This window comes from Athene cunicularia (genome assembly GCF_003259725.1).
Source record: "Athene cunicularia isolate RWA chromosome 4 unlocalized genomic scaffold, athCun1 chr4_part2, whole genome shotgun sequence".
Lineage (NCBI taxonomy): Eukaryota > Metazoa > Chordata > Aves > Strigiformes > Strigidae > Athene > Athene cunicularia.
This window is the reverse complement of record NW_020799099.1, coordinates 24,999,465-25,018,728: the sequence shown is the minus strand read 5'-3', so window position 1 is coordinate 25,018,728 and position 19,264 is coordinate 24,999,465. Positions and strand designations below refer to the sequence as shown.

General features: G+C 40.2%; 1 protein-coding gene across 1 annotated transcript in view; it reads right to left on the bottom strand.

The window, feature by feature from the left end:
• Positions 1 to 575: 575 nt before the first annotated feature.
• The window catches only part of FHDC1 (FH2 domain containing 1), a 33,400-nt gene continuing 14,711 nt past the window's right edge, over positions 576 to 19,264 (bottom strand). Inside the window, exons 4-11 of the mRNA XM_026848142.1 lie at positions 16,444 to 16,529; positions 16,259 to 16,359; positions 13,517 to 13,587; positions 13,307 to 13,414; positions 12,345 to 12,415; positions 9,893 to 10,010; positions 7,486 to 7,650; positions 576 to 4,507 (exon numbers count right to left, since the gene is read on the bottom strand). Of these exons, the coding sequence (XP_026703943.1) occupies positions 2,462 to 4,507; positions 7,486 to 7,650; positions 9,893 to 10,010; positions 12,345 to 12,415; positions 13,307 to 13,414; positions 13,517 to 13,587; positions 16,259 to 16,359; positions 16,444 to 16,529 (2,766 nt within the window). The 3' untranslated portion in view covers positions 576 to 2,461. The remainder of the gene's footprint in view (positions 4,508 to 7,485; positions 7,651 to 9,892; positions 10,011 to 12,344; positions 12,416 to 13,306; positions 13,415 to 13,516; positions 13,588 to 16,258; positions 16,360 to 16,443; positions 16,530 to 19,264) is intronic.

The following is a 19,264-nucleotide window of genomic DNA, read 5'->3' as shown; positions in this document are numbered from 1 at the left end:
CTCCTGCAAAACAAGCTATTCTTTATTTCCAAAGTCCTCAGAGTTGTAACCCTGGATTTCTCAATAAAGTGTGCTAAGCTAAAAGGCATGAAGACAGCGACAGATCCAGACTTGTCAGTGCCATGAACATTTATCTTGGCCACAACGTACAGAGTGTACACAAAGTGCTGCATCCACCATCTAATGCCGTCCATGTTATACCCAAACCTGTGCAGAAAGTCCCGCCTCAGAAATGTTCAGAAACTGAAGTTAAATTGTGTGTCTTAGTATGAAAACAAACCTAGCATTTTAAACACCAGGATTTCTGCTGTAAAGTCCTTCCTTTTGGGACTTTCTCCCAGTCCCCCACACTCCGACTCCAGTTGCTCAAGATCTCCAGGACCAAAGCCAAGAGTACAACAGGAAGGAGAAAGTACAAACCTCATACCCGGTAAATGGGAACTTTATTAAACTACCGAGTTACTCCGAAATGTATAAATGTTCCATTAAATACATTCAGGTTTCTTTTACACATTTATATAAATTTATTTACATATTCCAAACACATTTAAATTATTTTTCAAGCTTGCTACCAATAAATTTTTTTGTTGATTTTTTTTTTTTAAAAAGGAAAAAAAGTTAATCATCTGCTCTTGCAGATGTGCATACATACACACAAGTACAAATAAGAAGGAAGATGATTTTGTATCAAACCCACAAGGGAGGCAGTATCCAAAAAAGCTTATTGGGTTTCAAGCAAAAAGTTGCCCTTGCTGAAAAGCAGGCTATATAAATTCTCCCTGTGGCACAGACTCAAACAAGAGGCCCTATGCAATACTTTTTGGTGTTTGGGTATGATGTCTGCATCAAGATTTGCTGGTCCGTGGGAAGAGCCAAAGGCCCCTTGCCAAATCCAAAACACAAAGCTAGCTGTCCCTGATACTAGCCCACAAGAAGCAAGTGAGCAATTAAACGGCTCATTCCCATTGAATTACACTCTCCCAGCACTGAGGGATAGAGCAGACAAATGGATCTACCACTAGTAAGTCAATGCCACTTGTCCGAAGAGATTTTCCTTTTATTTTTTATTTTATTCTTAAATGAGGCTTCATTCATAAGTGAATAAAAAGGCAACTCTTTTTAAAATAAGATGCTTAGGAGAACAGTGATCAGTTTCCCCACCTACATACATTGCTCTTGGGAAGATGCACAGCATGCTGAACAAGTTTTCCCTCATTCTCTCTACCTTAGTCTGACAGGAGCTAAAATTTGTATCTGCAGGAAAAAAGAGGTGTTTTTATTTTGTAAAAAGCTTATCAAATACTAGTTTAACTCATCCTTTAGAGTCTTTAAACATTAAAAACCACATTTGAAGCAACCAAGGAAGTCTACAAAAACATTGTCATGCGTAAGCTCTGTGTTTCATGCTAAATATTCATGTTGACAAGGAGAGGGAGTGGAGGCAGCAGTGGTGGCAGGGAAACTAATGGCTCAATCAGAGCCATTGAGACATTCAAGTAACTTGGTAGTAGATTCACCAGTGGAAACATGGAATGGTAAGAAAGTGCTCAGCACTCCATCGCAGCCTTCAAGAGTTGTGCTGCAAACATCCTTGATACGTATCATAAATATATGGCACTTCTGTATGACCAAAAGCTGGCAAGTTTGCTTGTGACTGAAACGAGTCAGTAGTCATCGTCATCCCAATGGTTACTGATGGCCCTTTCAACAGGCACAGCCTCCAGCCGTGCTACTCGATGCAGCGCCAGTCGTACCTACTTGTGCATGCAAGACAATGCTGCCACGTTTTTGGAGAAGAAGCCTCCTGCCCAGCAGAAAACCTTCTCCAGACACACATACACATTCATAAAACATGCTATAAATTCTTCAGTGAGGTTAAAGACAGCCACAAACAGCAAATGTCTCATTTTACTATTTTTTGGCCAGCAGTTCCCAGTCTGTCCAATTGCCAGCAACGGACCGCAACAGGCAAAAAGAGCTCCGGAATCCAGGGAATTGAAAGCAACGGAAAGCACAATCACCCAAGTTCATTTTCAGTACTGTTCCACAGGATTCACTTTGACATCAAATAAGGAACCAACCAGCACAAAGGCTTGAGTCTTAGGAAGAATCTTATGTACACAAAAACTGGCCTTTATCCATGTTTTCTGTCACAAAGCATTGCATCTTGTAGTTTCACTTCTTAAAACTTGTTAGCTTTTGGTGACCTTTCTGTATCACAAATATGCAAAAATTTGCTGTTATGCTCGCATTCCATCACAGTAGCTTCAAATACATTCAAATTCATAAAAAAGGATTTAGACCAGAACCCAACCACTTGCCCTTTTCAAACAGTGTGCTGTACTTCAATGAGCACACGATGTTGCTTATCAGCAATGTTACTGTTTTAAGGAATTTCACGACACAGGCATCCAGTGCTTGAACAAGTGTTCACATTCCAAGATTCAAAACACCTTCTCCCTCATTTCAGTAATGGCTTCAGTATTTTACCAATTGTGGTCCGGTTTGCATCTTTCAGTTTAAGAGAGGCCTTTTCCACTGTTCCCTGCTCCTTTGGTGCAGGCTCCACTTTAGTGTTGACAGCTTCTCCCTGCAGGATGGTTCTTCCAACCACTCTGGCACTACTTGCTCTCTTTAAGGTACTCATGCTGTTCTCCTTTGGACTCGGATCATCAGAGGCCGCTGCTGGCTTGGCTTTGGGCAGCCTCTGGGACACAGACCTTGTGATGGTTGGAGGTTTGGATGAGCTGGACAGATCCACTTTTGCACGCTTTGAAGAAGAAGCCACTGTATTCCTCGCAAAATTTGGGACAGCGGATGGTGTTTTGGGAACACTGACCGTGGTAACCTTGGTGTCATCTGTAGGGGTCTGGGGTTTCACACTGGAGCGACAAATCTTCATTTCATCTGTCTTTGATTTGACATTACTCCTAACAGGTTTAGAGCTTGGCTTCTTGAGAGAGACTCTGTCCCTCTCAAAGTGAGCACTGCTCGAGGTGACAGTGCCCCTTTGTAACTTTGGCTCTTCTACCGACATGCTATGCCTGTAAGGACTTCTTGGCAGTGTGTCTGTTGTGCCTCGGACAGAGCTGCGACGAGACAGACGACTTTCCACTGTACTAGTTTCACGAAGTGCTGGCTTGGCTTCTGGCTTTTTCATGCTGCTCGGTGCTCTGTTTGACCGAGAAATAGGCACCACTTTCCTCATACTTTCATTCTCAGAGGCATTCAAAGTTCTTACAGGTCTGGAAGGAGCTGTGTGGCTAGGGCGAGTGCCACTGGATTTTGAGGAGCTTGGAGATCTATCTTTTAGAGAATTTCTCTTTGGTCCTGCTGGGTCTTTAGTTTTTATGGGCTTTTCTTTAGGAAGGGTGTGCTTGCTATTGGCATCATCCTTATCATTTGTGGAAGTGTGAAGAGACAGATCCTTGGCAGAAGAAGAATTCAGGTTTGAGAAGAAAGTTCTAGCCCTGTGCTGAGCATCATTCCCAGAAGAATGTGTTTGGCCAGCCTCACTTCTTATTTCATTGCCTGCTGATTTAAAATCATTTCCGTCTTCAGAGTCCAATGTCAAAGAACAATCAGTCGTTGTATCTGACACGTAGAACACTGGGCCATCTTCCCTACTTCCTGAAACACTTGTATCCAGAGACATGGGACTGCTGCTGCTGGGCTCTGAAGCTTCACTCTTGCAACCCACTGCCTTGGCTTTATGGTTGTGGGCCTCTCTGGAACTTCTGCAAGCTGGAGGCAGGTCGTCATCGGCAGTGCTGAGGGAATGAAAGCTTAGGTCATCTAGAGTCTCCAAGTCTGTTCCACCAGCATCTTCTAAATATATTAAAGGTGTATCCTCTGCAGGCTTTGCTCCTTGAATATCAAACTTACGTAATCCTTTAACAAGTTCACGCTCCTCAATTGCAAGAGCCAGAGCATTTATATCTGTGGACTCCTCGCAGGACACATTGGAAGTGTGCATGTTGTAGTCGGTGCTCCTCTGTGAGTAATGGGCACCAGGACTGGTTGAGCCACTGAGGTGACTAGGCTGAGCTGAAGGCACCTGAAGTAGGGCACCGCTTTTCACTTTGGTTTCAGACTGTTGGTCTAAGTGCAAGGTATTTAAGTTGAGATCTCTCGTGTCTTTGGATTCAGTCCAGGCTACGTTTGGTCTTGCTTGTCGGGTGTTTGCACGGGGAAGGCTGTTAAACTTGTTTGGATCCTCGTCTTTTGAGATTTCCAGGAAACTCTGCAACTCCCTGTCTGCAGTAATCCCCAAAGACAGTCGAGAGCGTCTAGAATTGGGGTTTCTGTATGAAGGACTTTGAGGCCTCTGCTGCAAGAAGGGAAGAAATTCTTCAAGTCCTTTTTTGGCCAACATCTCCACATCATTTTCACTGCTGCTCCGCCCGAAGCTCCCAAGCTCTCCAGCTGCCCAGGATCGACGCTTTTCCTCCAGCTCCTTTTGCCTTTGCAGACTATGAAGTTCCTGGATCTCTCGTTCCCTGTTTTCCTGACAAGTAATAGCATAAATACATTTTTCAGAGGACAGTGTCCTATGCATGAGAACAAGTCACACTCCTTTATCTTTCCCTTTATTTCTTCCCATCGAAGTTAGCTCCTACTGCTATCACCCTCCCCCAATCCCCAATACACACACACACAGAATCACCATGACAACCACAGCCTGCAATCATTAACCCATATGGAGAGAAGTTCTCTGCATAACCAATGCTGGCGACACATAAGTCTGGTCAGCATAAGAAAACACTGTACAAGTCCTTGCAGAGACCAAGAATGTGACCTATCAAACCCAAGTAGATGTCAAGGCCAGCCAAAGAGTTCTTGCTCTAAGATGGAGAGCTTCAAGTCCCCACTAAGTTTAATGTTGGCAGTTCTATCAGGTGAGTAAACCTCTACGTGATCATTACACTCATATTTTAAGACAAACTTGTCTGATGAGCACACAGCCAATGTGTTCCTCCCATCCTCCCTTATTACAACTGCAACTGTTCCTCAGCAAGTGCAGTTTCTATGGGGTGCTGCTTACCTCTCACTTGAATATTACTGATTGGATATTTTGTGAAAAGACATTACTTAATGGCATATAAAGGCAAACAGAAAAGCTTACACAATGCCTCACGATCATTACTTAGACATCAACTGACACCACTCAAGGACCATTAATCAATGTTTCATTCCAGTTTTGGATCTCATATTCACTGTTGGCTTCAAAAACTGGCAACTACTGCACAGAAGCTACCTAGGGCAGGCTGGAGATTTTGGCAGCTAGGCTGAGAGGTTTTGGTTCAGGAAGCCATAGGAACAGGTAGTTTGTGTTTGAAAGACAACACAGTAACACCTTTGTACTAAAATCACTAGCAGCGGATTATCAGTGAATATCAACCTTTTAACTGTCACCTCTAGGCTTCGGATTTAATCTAGCTGAACCTTCAGTTGAACTTTCCAGGTTATTCTCCAAAACAGAGAATCTGGTTTTCTAAAGCCAGTACAGCTGCACCAAAAGAAAGAAGGGGGAGGCTAGTCTTGACAGAGGATTTAAAAATTACATAATTTTCCAGTATGTTGTTAAATCTGTTCTGAGCAATGACACACTTTAAAAAAAACCACACCTATATCTGTCTGAAGCACTGTTTAATCTTCCCATTGTTGTGACAACAGAAGAACTGCACAAGTAGAAAAAGTTGCCTGAAAGCTTTCAGTCAACAAACGCCTAATGCTAAAGCTTTTTGATGAACAGGTTAATCTACACCTCTTAAAGTGGATCTGAGACTACACTGGACATTAGAGACCTAAGAAACCTGAACAGTTAAGAAAGGAAAAAGAAAAAAAACGTACATTTCAGAAAAAATGTCTGTGGCAGGCAGCTTTCTTTCACAGGTATGGAATTACAGAACGAACTCTTGTCAAATGCTAAAGCTCAACTTTAAATATCCCATTGTAAAGAGAAATGGTTAAAAATAGTTGTAGATATTATTACTTTAGTTCATATTAGACGTGGAACTTTTTAACCTCACCCAAAACATGTTTCAGGAGATTTTATTCAAATGAAAAACCTATTTTAAGCACACACAGACATGTTAAAGAATTGCAAAAAAACGTTTAAACATTTGAAATATGTGCACATGGCCATTGTAGTATGAACCCGCTTTTTAGACTGCTGGCTGTGCTGTCCACACATCACATTCGTCAGAAGCACAATCTTTATTGTGAATTGCTCTGTTAATTTTGTAGGGACAGAGGTTAATCCCCACAAAATACATAGTAAACAAACCTTCTCAACATTTGCAAATAAGAGACTAATTTGTCATTTTTAGAGTGTAACTACTTACTATAGAGACTGGAAGGAAGATCCCTATTGGACCCTGAAGTAATAGCTATCCAACAACCACTTGTAATATGTGACTATGAATTAAATCCCCAGTCCCAAATAATTGAGCATATATGCATGAAGTCACCTCTCACTAGAATGTCTGCCATAGTTACCACCACTTGGTTTTATACATTTAAATAATGCTCACACACATGCATAACTACATGCTGTCTTGGGTGGTAAAGGTTAGGTAAGCTAATGGTACAACAGGCATATTAGCTGAACATCCTGTCAGCTTGCTATAAATCACAACCGTTCTCTCTTTTCTGAACTAAAGCTCTTACACAAAGTGCTGTCAAATGCAGATTGCGTAAGGCAGAAGCATAAAGAAATATGTGGATCCATCTAATTCATGCTATTTATAAAGGTCCAAAAAATATTTGTAACAGGAGGCAGCCTTTGCTGAAACAAAACTGGAACTAATACTGATACTGCTCCTTCATCTTAGTATGCTTCTTGAATTATTTGGGACCAATTCACGATACTTCATAAATGATCATTCACACTGGAGATAAGGTATCTTGGTGTTGTAGGCCTGTTCCATTTCTTGAGTTTTTACCCACAAAAAGCATTTGAAAGAACAAAGTAGTATACACAGTCCTTGCGTTACTTGGCAAAGTGTGTATAGTCATGTAAAGACTGTTCAGGCTGGTATGTCCGTGTAACAGGGTGCCACATCTCAAGGCCTTTCCAGTGATCTAACATCACCAGTCCAAGGCCTGAACAGAAAGCATCAGTCAGGAAGTCTGCAATCTCTCTCACTACTCAGATCAGCAATCACCAGCCTCCTCACCAAAAAAAGAAGGAAGAAGTCCATGTACAAGCAGGCCAACAGACTGCCCTGAAGAACCACCTCAATGGTCTAGTCCACCTGCAGCAGAAGATGCAGAGCAGCAGTACTGCACACAGGGCTGGGCAGAATGACCATTTCCCACCCAGCTTCTGGCAAGGAAAGCCTACAGGAGGGCAGTTCATGCAGCCATTCGAGCAAATATATCAAATACCACAAGATATAAAATGCCCCTTAAGCAGAAATAACAATTCACGTGAGCCAGGATCTATTTCAAACGTGTGAGAATCTCATTCAGTGCTCATACCTTAACAGCCTTGTTGAATCTTATGCAGAAGTCCCTAAATATCTGGAAACATTCATCCAACTTCATAGTTTCTTTGTCTTCACAGAAGAAGTCAATGAGAGCGTTTCCTTCCTTTTCTAATTCTCGTTTCTGGTGTTCAAGCTCCTTTAGATGTCTGACAGCAAACTGCAGCAAAACCCATATATGGCATGAACCAGACAGAAAAATTAAGGTCACAACAGGTCATGTATACATTAGGAACTTATGAAATTCATGTTCCAACTGAGCTGTTACAGAGCCCAGGAAATTAACACTTTGAAGGAAAACTCTTACTAACAAAAGGAAGCATGTCATTTCAGCAAAGTGAGTAAGGAAGGACAGGAAAAATGGATTATCCAAAATGTAAATTCTAGTGACTAGGATACAAACCAGGGAAAAGTTCAAAAGCCCTTGAACAAACTTAGAAGTTTAATTTTTAGATGCGTAAAATCAAAGACTGTGCTAGGGCACTGACAGACCACCTGGAAGGTCCTTGAAAGTTCCACGTGCCTGATCTTCCCATTTTCCCTGCAGCTTTCAGCTAAGCATAAATGGATTAATTCCTCCTTCCCACTCTTCTAAAACAACCATGTGGGTAAAGTCACAGATATACATCACAGTATCAACTCCTTCCTGAGTTAACCCTAGACCACAATAAAAGGCTTTTCATGCTAGAAAGTTAAGGAACTGATGAAAATATGCATAGTTTAAAGACATCCAGAAAACATCCCCTTAAAGTAGCACCTTGAGTCATAAGCGTAGAGCTATGCAGACAGGGTTGGAGCAGGTTAGCGGAAAAAGATTCATGAGGAAGAGAATAAGGCTGTGGTTAAACTTTGAGCAGCAGAGCTGCTTAAAACACTTTCAGTAGTTGCCCCTCTGTCTTCCCTATCTGCATCACCAGCCACTTGCTCCCATCCTTGCACAGTCCCAGATCTGAGACCACATGTGGCTCAAAGTAACCTGGGGAGAAAAGTTAATTTTCAGACAAACCTGTTCTCTGACACTGTCTAACTCATGATCACCTAAATACTTTTGATACTGCAGCACCAGGGTGGGAATAGGCAGCTGAAGGCACTGGTGACCACTTAAGCCAACCCTGCTGTCAGAAAGGTACTGGGCAAATTATGCCGGTAGGGTAGGAACAAATCTTACTTCTTAAGTCTCAAAAAACCCCAACCAAACTAGCCCCCAAAAAAGCACCCAATAAAAAGCTGGATTGAAGATAAACTGGACAATTGATAAAAGCATACATAGAAAAGCAGTTCCTCCCACATATTTCAGTAATTTATTCACGAGGATGAGATAACGAAAGATGACTTTTAAATCAGCTTGGTTATCACCTGTAATTTAGAAACAAAAACCGGAAGTGTTTATGTAAGGTATGCATTTGTAAAACGATTTTTTCCCCCAACATTTCTTTTGGAATGTGGCCTAAAGAAGGTTGTAGTGTTACATAAAACCAGCTATTAAATTAAAAAAAAAAAAATTCCCAAACGTGTTAGAACATAACATTAAAGAGTCTGGGTGCAATGGATAAGAGCCAACAAATGCAGAGTGAATGAGGACAGGTATTTCAATCTTAACCCGCCCCTTTCTTCATCAACTTCTCATCTGAAAAACTCCAGGGACTATTAACTACATTTGCAAGTTGAAAATCAGGGTGGGTTAAATTCCAGATCAACACCTGCTTTCTTATTTTTAATAATTATCTACAGTGTAAAACAGAAAAATAATTTAATTGAAGTATAGTATGTATTTCTCCAGGCATCACCACATACTCAGAAAATACCAAGAACTCTGCTTCAAAATTAAGTGCTATAAACATTCATGTCTATAAAGTCACTGCAGTAGTAAAAAAGCAGAACCCACCCAGAAGTAATGGCATGACTTAGAATAATACACTCTATGCTAAGGGTAAATTAGTAGAGAAAACAGTCCCTTAACCTTTCAGCTTCTAACAGTAACTCTTCAGCCACCCAACAAGCAGGATTCATATGCATAGTACAGCCTCAGCTAAAACTGACATGCTCTAGTATAACATAACATGCAGATACTACACTTTGGGCAGCTGCAAAGTACAAAACCAGTGACCAATCCAAGCTGTCTTATATTTTAATCTTCATCAGTCATTTCACAGCCATTAAACACACTTGCCTAACAAGCCTTGGGCAATGTACACTCAGCATCCCTCCCTGTAAAAACACAATCCTTCCAACACTCTTACTTGACAAACGGCATGTAGTTGGAACACCTTTGTATAACTGATAGGGTAGACATATTAAAACAATGCTTCTGTTTATTAACATGTCCACACAAATTACATTTAGCTGAGGAATGCTCCTGTATTCAGGTGATGGTAACACATTAACACAGATATCCTACAAACCTGGAGAAAGCTTTCCATCTGGTGAAAGAGTTTTGGGTCTCGCCGAATACTGTCTTTAACAGATCTTGCCTTGAAAGACAGTGAGTGGAGCTCTGCTTCGACATTATCAATGGATAACCTACAAATAGCATATACAGAGAATGTTTACTGAGGGGGGAAGGAGTTGCCTGCAGGTTAGCCATAATATGCTTCAAAAATGGATGTTAAACATGAGGTGCAACCTGGCTATCAAACAAGACAGGCCTGTTCAGGAAATCTTACCAGAGTAGACACTGAACATTAGGAGAGAGATAAGCACATTTATCCTTATTAGCAATCTGAAAAGATTCCCGTGGGGTGTGGTTTCATGACTAACTCCAGCCAGTCCTACCCAACCTTACCACGAGAAAGGGTAATGCCACCCTGCCTCTGACCAGCTGTTCCTTTTCTCTCCCTGGTGCGTGTGCTAAGCACTCATTTTCTAGATGGCCAGCCATATATGTGTACTGAAAATTAACCTAGGAAAAGCAAAAAACAATTTGCTTTCAGATGGATCATTTGCTCAGTCCAGCTGATTACGTGGCTGTTCAGGTGCAGGAGCTGGAACAAAAAGCAGGTCACAAGGGATAGTCAGCCAGGACTACCCATCTTGGCAGTAGTATTTGGCATCATGAAATTGCATGTGACATTCTTCTAAGCAGTCACTGCAGTGTAGCCTACACAGTCTCAACCCAGCAGTTACTACATTTCATACTTCTAGCACATACCAGCAGCAGAGCTGCTCCTGCAGAGAGGTAACTCAGAAATCGAAGACCACAGCAAAGAGCTCTGGTCTGAGGTAATCTGAGATTTATCCTGGAAGACTCACGTTCCATACAACAGGAGCTCCCACCTAAATCTCTTGGTCACTTTGAGGGTAAATGCTTCTAAGTCTATGGCACTTCCTTCACAAGAGAACTGAGCTTTGCCCAGGAACTGAAGCACTACAGTTTCCAAACTGATAAAAATTAACAACTGTACACATGCTCCTAACTAAGGTCATTTTACCAGCAGCATGACTTTAAAACAGTAACGCTGAAGAATTTGTGACAGACCAACTGACGTGCACAAGACAGCGGATCGTGACAGCATCCGTAAGTTTGTCAGTGCACACATAAATGAATATGTGTGCTGGTTTTTCTCTGCTTACTTCATCTGCAAAGGTTAGTTCCCTCATGGGTGTTTTTGCAAATAAGAAACGCAGTAGAAGGTACAGGCTATATTTTTCTGCTTGTGATGGAGGAAGAGGATGGCCTACAAGCAAAGAAGGCAAGACAATAAAAAATAAAGAACTTAATGGTAGTTGTTTTAACATGCTCTAATTGGGAGGATTTATGAGCAACTTGTGCATGACAGTTGTCTCTAATAAAGATCTTCTTCATGACCAATAGTGAGACATGTATTTCGTTTCGTTTCATTTTCCTGTACAGAGTGCGTTCCCTGAATAGATTTCAACATGAGTTACTACAGAAGATTTTCAGCATTAACAAATGTGATCAAAGAATGAAGTGGTTAGAAAAAATATTACCAGATTTGGGATTCTGCCTGTTCCCCTGCTGTTTGCCAGGGGGCTTGGATGCCGAGGGAAGCTACATTCCCCAGCAGGCCACATGGCAGACTGCCAAAAAGGTGTGTGGGTTGGATGGCAGAGCGCCACACAGGTGGTCCCTCAAAAATTTTCTGATTAACTCCATGGCCACTCCTTTTCTCAGAAGATTTAAGGCCTTTGCAGACATTACTTAACCCTGCATCAGATCTAAGAGATTGGATCCATTTTACAGCTGGGAAAAGAATGTAAATAGATTGCCCAAAGCTCAAGAGTAAGGAAGTAGCAAAACTGGGAATAGAGCTCCAGCACTGCTATCTTCCAGTTTGGGGTTTTATATCACACTGTCTCAAAAAAGCAAGTACAGTTACCGAGGCATGAATCAAGTTCAGTTTAAAATTATGCAGCTAGAGACTTTAAGATTAAAACAATACAGAGCCCCAAAGACATCCAAGACAGAAATGGAGAAGCAAATGAAATATCAAAAAGCATCTAACAGAAGCCAGGGCCAGTACCTGTACCTGGAACTGGATTTGAAAAAGTACTGTAGTGTGCTCAGAGACAGATGAAAACTGATTTAAGGAAAAACAGCAACATGCTTTTAGTTCAATCTCTTAAAAGTAACATATATTGCACAGGTATTTTAAAGAGACAAAACTACCAAAATCTCGTGGAGATCATGTTGTAAAAAACCTCATACCTGAAGGCACATTGCAGGCATACTTCTGCTAGCAAATGGAAATGAAGCCCTCAAAGCTATAGTAAACATTTGTAAAGATCTCAGGTTTTGTGCCAAGACTTCTCTGAATAAGCCATGTCATTGCTTCACAAATAAGAAAATTCCAAGTCACAGTCCAACCATAAGTTCTCAGTTTTCTTTTGGCTTACCTGGCAGCATCATGAACATCCCTAATTTTTTCTGAAAAGTTGAGAAGAGCAGCATCTTTCTTTTGGGCTTCCTGAAACAAACAGAACAAAACCAAAACACACACAATCCATTAACATTCCACCACCATGCCAAAGACCCTAAGTCCAGCAGTTCTAAAGCCTCTGGGAGGTCACTTAAAGGTTTCTCTCCTGCACTGTTTTTCTTCCCATTCAATCCTAACACAATTGAGTGGCAGACACCCCTTAACAAAAGCCAGGGATCAGAACTGGAAACTTTAAACAACAGCTTCCATTTTGCAGCCTACAATAATAGCTGCTTCTGCCGTGCGTATTAATAGGGAATGTTAGTTAAAGAACAATTTACTGATGCCCATTGTTCAAGCAGATATGATGTTTCCTGCACAAACATCAATTAATACCCTATTGTTAGCTGACTGGAAATCTGTTAATCAAGTTTGTACACAGATTACTAAAGTCACATATAGAAGCATTTAAATTCCCTTCTAAAATCAGGAACTCTGAAACGAAGTTTGAAAAAGAAATTGAAAAATAATCTGCAGCAGCCTTAAAAATACATGTCAGTCACTGAGGGAGAAAAAAAAGTCTCTACCAAAAACGCTACTCAAAAGATTCAACAGGAAGACTGAAAGAATATTTATCAAAATAAGCCACTTCCACAGTGTAAGAATTCAGGATGATAAGAGAAAAGCTAGTGATGAAGCTAGATGAAGACAAGCTTTTATATGAGATAAAAACCCCTTAAGTGTTCCATGGGTTTCTGGATAGAATGACCAGACATAGGTAAATTGGTGAATTTTGTGGCAGGAGAATAAAGATGAAGATTAGGATCAAAGCTGTAAAAAAGCTGCTTTTTCTGAGGCACATGGCCCCTTCTACTGTCTATCATCTATGGCCTTACATTTGTAGCAGTTGCTTATACCAACAAAAAAGTTTTTCTATACCAGAGCAACAAAATGAAGCAGACTCATCCCAGGTTTGTTGGCTTTTGTGTCTGCCAGCTTGAGCAGTGACGACAGTTTAAATCCAACAGCATTGCCAGCGTAACCTCCCTAAAAAGAAATGAGCAAACAGCTGAGGCATGACATCAATGGACTGCAATACTAACAAGGAATTTTGGTCAATCAGCCATATCCATTTCAGATGTCACTTACTGCATTCATAATATTCCCAGCCTGAAGGACCAAGTGCAATATGGAATGCAGCTCCTCACAAGTCATTAACTCTGTAAGGAACAAGAAAATTGCTGTTTAACAATTGTTTGTTTAGAAAAACACACAGTCAGTTACAAAACTCCTCTTCATCTCAAGCTTTTAAAGGTGAAAACATATATTTTAACAGATAACTACAACAAACTGAAAAGGTAGTGGCAAAAAAAATGGTACTGTATAATTCAAATTCACAAGCACTGTTGACAGACCTCAAGTGGATGCTCAGACCTTAGTTTAGCAAGCACAGTACTTCCAAGGCAACCCCCAGCAGCTAACAAATCCTGCCTAATCCTGCAATGTGCAGTGTCTCATGCAAGTGGTTAAGTATCCTCACCACCTACTAATTCCAGCATGAGGCAAATGTTCTGCACCCTGCAGGTTCCATTTACCATCTGCTGGGATTGGGCTTTTGAACAATTATTCTTATTTTTGGGAGCCTTAGCCATCAGGCCTGAAAAGATAACAGGCAATGTTTAAATTTTCCTTGCTTATCCCACTCTCACTATGAATCATGACTTTATTTCTGTATGATCACCAGCTCAGAGCAGCATTTATTTTACTTCAGCCACATCAAAGATGATTTAGCACAAAGTTATATTCAGCGTGATGCAAAGAGTCAAATGGAATAAAACTGCTTCTTAAAGCTCTTCCATCACAGAAGCTTGTTTTGTACATATTTCCATTTTTTTCAAAATGCACATTAGTGCTCTATTTGAATTCATACACTCAGTTACATATGAACACAAAACAATACTTTTTGTTTGTGCTTAAAAGTTACCAGAGGGGTTGCCTCAGTAAAAAGATACAGAAAGTCAGAACTGTAGAGTTAATAAATGGGCTTTACACAAGTGGCACAGCAAACTAAGTAACTCCAAATTTGCAAGTACCATATGGCAAGAAAAATAATGTGAGCTGATTTTAATGTAAGGTACTGTATTTTACACTGATGAACGTCATAAAAGGTGGAATACTTTTGACTGCAGCGTAAATACTTTCAAAAACTATTTTGCTTCAAAGTTCACATTCTGTAATTTCCCCTGCATTTAACTGCTTAACATACTAATCATTCATTTTGTAAGCAGGCAGTCCTTGTATCTTTGGATTTCAGTATTAAAAGCCTGAAAAAATAGAACTAATTTAAATAACCTTTGATCTAACAAGCTATAGGTGAGGAAGCAAGGAGGAAGAAAGAGGAGAGAATACAAAAGAGAATACCAAATTTCATAAGACAACTTCTAAAGCTTTTGCATAGTAGGAGCCAGCTCAGCATCACTATGAGATACATCCACTTGCAGGCTAGACAAGAATCCATCAGGCTATTTAGACCTTCCTAACCCTTAGTGATTATCAGCATTAGAATTTAAGTAAATAGTTCTCTCAGCTTAATTACAAGGAAAGACACATAGGAGATAGGAATAGAAAAGTAGACATAGCTCCTAAACAACTTCAGGCTATCCACAAACCCTGAAGTGAAAAGACCAAATGGAGAAGAGCACATGACACAAGTGGACTGAAAACAGGGAAGCTCAGTCAGTCTGATTTGCATGACTGGCCTGATGCAGGAGCTGGAGACCAAAGCGTCTCCTCTGGAAGGAATGAATTCATCAGTTCACAGATGTCCTGCGTGAAGGACATGAAGGACAATAGGGCATGGCTGCTTTTATACATAACATATTCCCTCACATATGTCTGTTGCTCAAAACACAAACAACAGTGATTTGAGAGACATCCCAATAAAAGGCCAAACTTAAACCTCAGCCTAAGCAAAGGTACATTTTTCTGAGTCAAGGAGGACTAGTTTAATCCCCACTGGTGGGAAAAAACACACCAGGCTTTTCTCCCTTTCCTTTCACAAAAAATGACTATCCTAAGCATTGGTGCTCACGGCTGAATATTTTTACTACTGTGCCTTTTTATACCACTAAGCTGTCTAACCAGTGCTCTAGTAGCCTGTCAAAAAACCTGCCACCATGAAATAGGAGTTTCATATTGAGGAACAGGACAAATAGGCACTCAAGTAATTTGAAAAAGTCATCATTAATGTTTAACTGAAACAAGGAAATTAAATATTTTCCTGCAGAGTAGAAGACACCAGATTACCTTACGAATAACCAGCTGTGGTATTTCAAAACTTGTGAAATGTAGAGACCAAAAGAGAAACGTAGAGAAACAGAGAACAAAACCAGAAAATAAAAGGAATAGCAATACTATTAAGCCTCTACAATAAAGATTTTAGCCCATCAATACTGCCACCTCAAGAGGCAACAGCATGTAGAGAAATCTGGAAACTGTACAGTGATTTTCTCTATGGATCTCTGAAAGAGTGAGCAGAGAGGTGTAACAAATGCATTCAATCAGAGAGACAGAGATGCATGAATGAGCAAATGGTACCCAAAAGATGATTTATCCCAATTTGGCCATGGGCACCTTTGCTTCTGTCAGTTTTGATACACTGCTTGTAGACATTGGTCATGAACTCATTGCTTATGTGTCCAAAGTCTCCAGATTTTTGATTTTGGAAGCAAAGATTTGCCAGGCATACCCTGATGGCATTTGTCAGAGGGGAGTTAGCTTCCTTTTAATAGCTAAAGTACCTGAAATTCCAGCTCTAGTCTTCATAATGCAGAGTAATTAACATGCTAACAAATACAAGAGTATTATGCATGTCCCAACATGCTTAATTACCTTTTGTTGCCCGTCTTATAATTTTCATGTCATCCTGTAGAGAAGCACAGGAGGGTGAGAACTCCCTCTCTAACACCATGGCTTCAATCCTAAGAGCGTAACTGGGGCACACAAACAAACAGGTTTAGAACTGACAGCCAAAGAGAACATTTATCGGTAACAGAATAAACCTACAATCTCCTTACTTTGGCACCTGGATTAGTAAATACATGAAGGAATCAGCTTGAGACAGTTTTGATACATCTCCATCAAAGGCTTTTAATTTCTTTACCTAGAAAAGAAAAAAAAACACTAGCAAAGAACTTTATCAAAGATCAAGACTAACTTGACTTTGGAAGGAAACACCTTGAAAAGCAGTTAATTTAACAGGAGGCATTAGAGAGTCCACTCAGTGACTGACTGAATGGCTTCATTGTCCAAGCTTCTGTAATTTGTGCACACCCCAGTCACAAAAAAATAAAACCAGTAACATCACTCTTCTCCCAGAAACCTATCTACGTTGTCCAGTGGAAAAAATACGATGCCATCATTCTGACTGGTGATTCTGATGTCTGATTTCCAATTCATCATTCTGATCTCTGATCAATCATTGCTCTCATCGCTATGTTTAGGACACTGCTGTTCCAGCTTCCCCAGGAGAACTGGTTCTTTTCTTTCCAACTGGTCCATTTGCTGTGCTCTAGCTGTTCACCCAGGAAATAGCTGCTTTAAGTGACGTTCTGAAAAATGACCCTCAACTCTGCAACAACTGGGTTATACACATGTGTATAGCTTAAACTTGACTGTGCTCGTCATTTCCAGCATAGGACTGCCTAGATCTCTTTGGCACAATGCAGCTGAGGTTTAAGTTATGGGGTATTTTTTCAGATACTTTCTTTAACCATTTCCTCTAAAACTCTCTTAAGGGGTAAACTTCATGCTCTTGAGTTTGTATTTTTTTTCATTCACACAAAATATTTTAAAGATAAATGCAATCTTGCATTTTAAGTTATTTGTTGTCAGTATTCTGAGAGCATCATTTACATGCAAAGGAAATATCACTGCATTAATTTTGCCGATCTTCCTTCCCAGTTCCACAAAAATCCATACATTTGCATGATCTAGAAGCCACTGATCTGCCCACATACTTACTATTTGTTTATAACAGAAGAACTGGAAAATACATGCACATATGTTTAAGTGTAACTGGAATTTCTTCCACATCTTCCAACACAAGCAACTGTGTCCAAAAGCAGATTTCACTCTCAATTACACTATTTCTTCATTTAACCAACAAGTTCACACCCAGTATAGGTTGTATGTTTTCACTGATTTACACATCAGCTCATCATCCTTCCTTCTTATAACATTACACTTAAAGCCCATTCACAACCACATTTACACAGACTGTCTTCAGTTTTAGAAAGCATATTAAGCTACCCTGGAGAGAGACACACTACATCAGGCCATCAACATTTACCAGGTTGCCATAATTTAGCAAAATAGCCACAGTTTTTTTAAAGCATCATGCACCAAATTAAACACTGAAGTTATTTTTCTGCTTTCACAGTAAAGAAGTAACTGATTTGCAGTGGAAGACAACATACGCTATGCTAAATCATGGATTAAATTCTGGACTAGTAGAAGAAAAGGATTCTTTTAACAGCTTTGTTCTGCTTCATTCCTATTCTTTTTCCACATTGTATAAAAGTAGAAATGTTGAGAGCACATGAAGAAAGAGAAAACAAAATTTACAAATTAAACCCAGAATAGAAAAAAACTCCATTTTCAAATTATAAAAAACCCACAAACAACAAAAGACGACCAACAAAAATGACAAAAAAAAGTGAATTCCAATCAAAGAGTAATTTTTATTCAGGCTATCCAACTCCATTTCCTAACACCACCTGTCCCCTCCCTTTAACTCAAGACAGACAAAAGCTCCTTCTAAAGATAAACAGCATACCCATTTTTCTGAGGCCTGAGAAAACTCCTAATTTACAGAGTCATTCGAGAAGTCTGCCAACAAAAAACTGGAAAGACCAGACTTGACATTCCTGATGTTTCTAAGGTGTTAAATGGCAAGAAACAAACCGAAAATAAACACTTTTTCCTACATCATGAAGTGGGGAGTGGGACACATCTACTATCTCAGTCTTTGCAGGTATTCTTTAACCTAGCTTCCAGAAAATAGGTCTGCAACCTAAACAACAAAAATTGCAAATTCTCTAACCTCATTTTAGTATGTTGCAAATATCAAAGTTTGCCTGAAAAGGATATGGGCTTTCAGATCTGGGGTGGGGGAAGGGGTAGAAAAAATGAAAAGCAGCCCACCAAAACCCCCACCCCAAATCAGCAAAATCAAGATCATATAAACCACAGGTGATTAAAGGAAGATGGAATTTTAAGATTTAAATGAACAAAAAGTGCATTTGAGAGCTGAGGATGCACAGGAGAGCCTGAAATACTCACAGGAATATTAACTTACTCATGCTCCCTGTACTATATTTAAATATACTTTTGACAGTAAGTAGCAATCAATGTTATCTATGTGGAATGTTAATTTTACAGATACTGGATGAAATCCTCTTTCTTCTATTCTATTAGGAAAAATGCCTAGAGTGGTACAAGGGAGTACTAAATCCTAGAATTCATGCAGAGGAGGAACTTTCCTATACATGCACAACAGAAGACATTAATGAGTCTGCCTTCTGATGGGTAGGATGGGGTGTGAATGTCAAAATGCAAAAAGCTTTGGGCAGTAATCAAAAAAGACAGTCTGTGTAATCAGCCTTAAAGCAGAGATGTGCTTATCGCCTGGTTACACTTTCTCCATCCCACAGCAGCCATCTTAACCCCCATTGGTTTTGCCTTAGATGTCCAAAACTACCTTTATAAGAAGCAGCAAAGAAGCTCACCTGACAAGTCCAAAACCCAAGCAAGGTGGAGGATAGTGACCCATTCCACGACAGGCAAAACAGTAACACAGAAGAGTTATAAGGTCCTTTTCATCCTGGAATTCAGCAC